The 3,860-nt window shown below is 39.4% G+C and overlaps 1 protein-coding gene across 4 annotated transcripts in view; it reads right to left on the reverse strand.

The window, feature by feature from the left end:
• Positions 1-2,314: 2,314 nt before the first annotated feature.
• The window catches only part of LOC107045203 (calcium uptake protein 3, mitochondrial), a 65,340-nt gene continuing 63,794 nt past the window's right edge, over positions 2,315-3,860 (reverse strand). For all 4 annotated transcript variants that reach the window (XM_015267375.1, XM_015267374.1, XM_015267373.1 and 1 more), the window contains 2 exons: positions 3,042-3,199; positions 2,315-2,965 (listed from right to left, as the gene is read on the reverse strand). In XM_015267375.1, coding sequence (XP_015122861.1) covers positions 2,897-2,965; positions 3,042-3,199 — 227 coding nt within the window. In that variant the 3' untranslated portion in view covers positions 2,315-2,896. The remainder of the gene's footprint in view (positions 2,966-3,041; positions 3,200-3,860) is intronic.

A 3,860-nucleotide genomic window follows, 5' to 3' on the forward strand; every position in this document is an offset into this window, starting at 1 on the left:
GCGGACATTGCGTATCGAATAATAATGAACTTACTCGGATTGATACAGTCTGTGCTCAATTTTGGCGGAAGTATTTAAAGGAGTTATAATGCTGACGAAGGCTCGTTCGGACCGCAAGGAAGATTTGGATATTGCCACCTTTTAAATTTTCCAAATAAATTGTGTGAGAAGAATTTGCGAAAAATTCATATTGACTCATATATCATCCAAATTATATTTTTTGTGATACCTGCCTCAAAAGTGTACTTTTTGAAACGATTCAGTGTCCGAAAGGCGGCTGTTTTCCGCACGACGTGCGTAAATTTCTCGAAAACAACCACTTACCCCCACTATCGTTCCGAACAGTGAACACGGCAGGTACCACAAAAAATGGGACGTGTTACACGTGCGCGTGAAAAAGTGGAACTTTGCGTATCAGTAACACAATATACTATTGTGATACCGTTTCCAAAAGTGGACTTTTCGAAACGGGTTAGTGTGCGTAAAACTGTTGTTTTCCGCACGGCATGCGTAAAGTTCAAGAGCGTGCGTAAATCTGCGCTTCACGCACTCAAAATTCACTTTTTGTTACTCAGTGAAGCTTCGTTTCACGCAAGCAGCGCGTGCTAAAAAGCCGCTCACGGACGTCGCGACGATAGTATATTGTGTTACTAGTGCGTAAAGTTCCACATTTTCACACGCACGTGTAACGCATGCTATTTTTTGTGGTACCTGCCGAGTTCACTGTTCGGAACGCTAGTGGGAGTAATGTGGTTGTTTTTGTGCACGCGTGTAAAGTTCAAGAGCGTGCGTAAAGTGAATTTCGACTGCGTAAAGCGAAGCTTCACGCGTAAAGTTTAGCGTGCGTATAATAAAGCTTCGCTTTACGCACGAGAATTCACTTTACGTACGCGTTTGAACTTTAGGCACGCCGTGCGAAAAACAACCGCTTTACGCACACTAAACCGTTTCGAAAAGTGCCCTTTTGAGGTAGGCATCACAAAAAAATATGCATCGTCCCTGTGTTGAAGAAAATTCTTCTGACCAATATGCATGCAAAACTCGTTTTCGGCTCGTCCTGTCATATTCGCTAGAAAAATTGTCTTCGCCACAGTGACGAAATAGTATATTTCGATACGAGTGAGACGTAATTTTTACGAGCGTGAAATTACACGAGCTGAAAATTCCCGTCTCACATGTCTCGAACAATATTTTTGTGATACCTGCCTCAAAAGCGCACTTTTCGCAACGGTTTACTGTGCGTAAAGCGGTGGTTTTCTGCACGGCGTGAAAAACAACCACATTACCTCCACTACCGCTCCGAACAGTGAACTCGGCAGGTACCACAAAAAAGTTTACGGCGGTTTGTATCTTCGGCACAGCTGTAATTGCACGTGGATAGGTCAGTGGTCTTTCCTTCTTTCTCGAATTTCCTAGAAACTCCTTACACTCCCTCGAATTTTTTGGAAACTCCTTGAATTCTCTCGAATTTTCTAGAAACTCCTTGAATTTTTTCGAACTTTCAAGAAACTTCTCGAATTACCTCGAAATGACTAAAATTTTCTACAATTCCGATAGATGGCGCTGCGGATAAGGACCGTTTCCCAAAATAAACCATAGACGTATTCACGTCAAAAATAGAATATGTTACATGTGCGTGTGAAGAAGTAGAACTTTACGCACTAATAATAAATAACACAATATACTATTTTGACAATGATGTTACGTTGAACGAGTGGCCGAATTATGCCTTTTTTGTTCACATGTAAACGAAAAGACCTTTCGTTTATTTTTCGTTAATAGTTTACGTATGGCATTAACAGTTAAGAAGCCTCCTTAACAATAAATCACTAGTTCCACCTTTCCTATCAGTGTAAGGTAGCTGGTGTGAACAGTTGTATTCAGAGCAACCGTGCACATTAGGTGGTATTGTTTGCATACAGTGATGATAACGTAGAACAAATTGATAGAGCGTTCTATTTAAAAAATAAATTGGATGCATGGACGGATAAGTTTTCTCCTCCCACATACATGCTTGATTGCAAAGGGAAATTTACTTCAAACTAATGGATAATGTTGTCCCATTCTCTTTCCTGTAGGTCTATCATTATATATATTATATAAATGCTATGTACTATTGTTCATCGTCGGGTAAACCGGAGTATACTCACCGCAACATCATCGGTACATGACAGCAGTAACTCTTGGAGAGTTATTTAACACCGAAAGGAATGAAATATCTGCGTATTTGAAAATGGCTTAATAGAGAATTAGAGAGGGATATTTGTTAGCTGTGTGATGATAATTTATATAAATAAATTCATAACGCAGGGCATTAAACTTTAACTTCTTTTCTTTATTGCTCTCACACGGGAAGAAATATCTGTACTCTAGGAAATGCTCCAGGACAGATTTCTAGAAATATTCATGTGTTAGCAACATAAAAGTGACGCAATTTGCATCTTTGGAAAAATTATGGTGTTACACGAAAACAATTATGGTGTCCTCAAAAATATTTACGGTGTTGCACAATAATTTTTCCAAGGCTGTGCTAGCACATAAATTTTTCTAGAATAATTTTCTCCGTGTGGTACTCTTTATGTCGATTTATTTTTGAACGCGTAATTTCATCAATTTGATTATCTGAAATGTATCTGAATAATTCAACACTCAGAAACCAGTGTTTCACGTCAACATCTTCGATTATCTTGAAAGTATAAACAAGAATTAAAAATACTTATACTAATGCACGGAAAATAATGTCAAATGTTTCTGATGGTAATTTAACTAACTGAAGATTTGAAAATGTCTATAGTAGCAGAGTAACGGGGGTTCAAAATATCACAGAGTTGAACAATTAAGTAGAATAGGCATTGAAGATTTAGGTAAGAATGGAGTGTCTATCGGTCGGGTGATCTTAAGGTCCTTTCATTTCCTGTTTCACGCAGTACTTAAAAGCTTCCCATCCCTCGCCTCTTGGTTGGGACTGAAAATAATATAATAATGAAGAATTAATTATCAGGAAGGCAGAACAATAAGGTATAAGGTTCCTGTGAACTCACCTTGGATCCACGGTGCAGTCTATCCTTCATGATGGCAATAAATTCTTCGTAGGATAATTGTCCATCACCGTCAACATCGAAAAGAGCGAAGACTGTATCGACTATGTGCTGGGAGATACTGGCGCCTGTGCAGATTTTCACAGCTCGAAGAAATTCGTCTAACGTGGCAATATTTAAAATTGAGAGCATCAGATTGATTTGTTTTTCTTGTTTTTTGAATTGTGATTAAATATCATTTTAGAATCCATCAATTTTGTATTGGGGGGGAAGAGAATCTAGAAGAGAAGCCATAGATTACGTTGAGTTGGCATCCCGAGTCGAGGATTTGGTTCTGATTGGACGTACACAGGTCTTTCAAGATCTCTCCAGACCTAGATGGACCTGGTAAGTCCTAATCAGTTCTGCGACGTACTTTTCCAGAGACCATTCGAATCCTCAGTTCTTTTCGGTCCTGAGAAGTCCTCCTCGATGCTACCGAGAACGCGTGATTTTACGAGCGGGTGAAGGGGAAGGCATGTATGCGGAGGGTTGAAATTTGTAGCCAACGAGGAGACAGGGTTGCAGAATATATTTTAGCCACCCTCATCTCCCCGTTTGCAGGCGGTGTTTAAATAAAAAATAGTGAACGTTGATTCTGTATTTATTGACCCCCTGATGCCAATGAAACCCTCGGAGGTGACAGAAAAGGGAAAAAAAAAATTTCATTTTCACGTGGGTCAAGGGTGAAAGTCGTTTTTCGCCAAAATTGAATTTTTTCGCCAAATGAAAGTTGATTCTGTATTTTCTAACAATTCTGATGCCAATGAAACCCCCGAAGGC

The sequence above is a fragment of the Diachasma alloeum genome, unplaced genomic scaffold, assembly GCF_001412515.2.
Source record: "Diachasma alloeum isolate Michigan unplaced genomic scaffold, Dall2.0 Dall_scaffold_00884, whole genome shotgun sequence".
Classification (NCBI taxonomy): Eukaryota; Metazoa; Arthropoda; class Insecta; order Hymenoptera; family Braconidae; genus Diachasma; species Diachasma alloeum.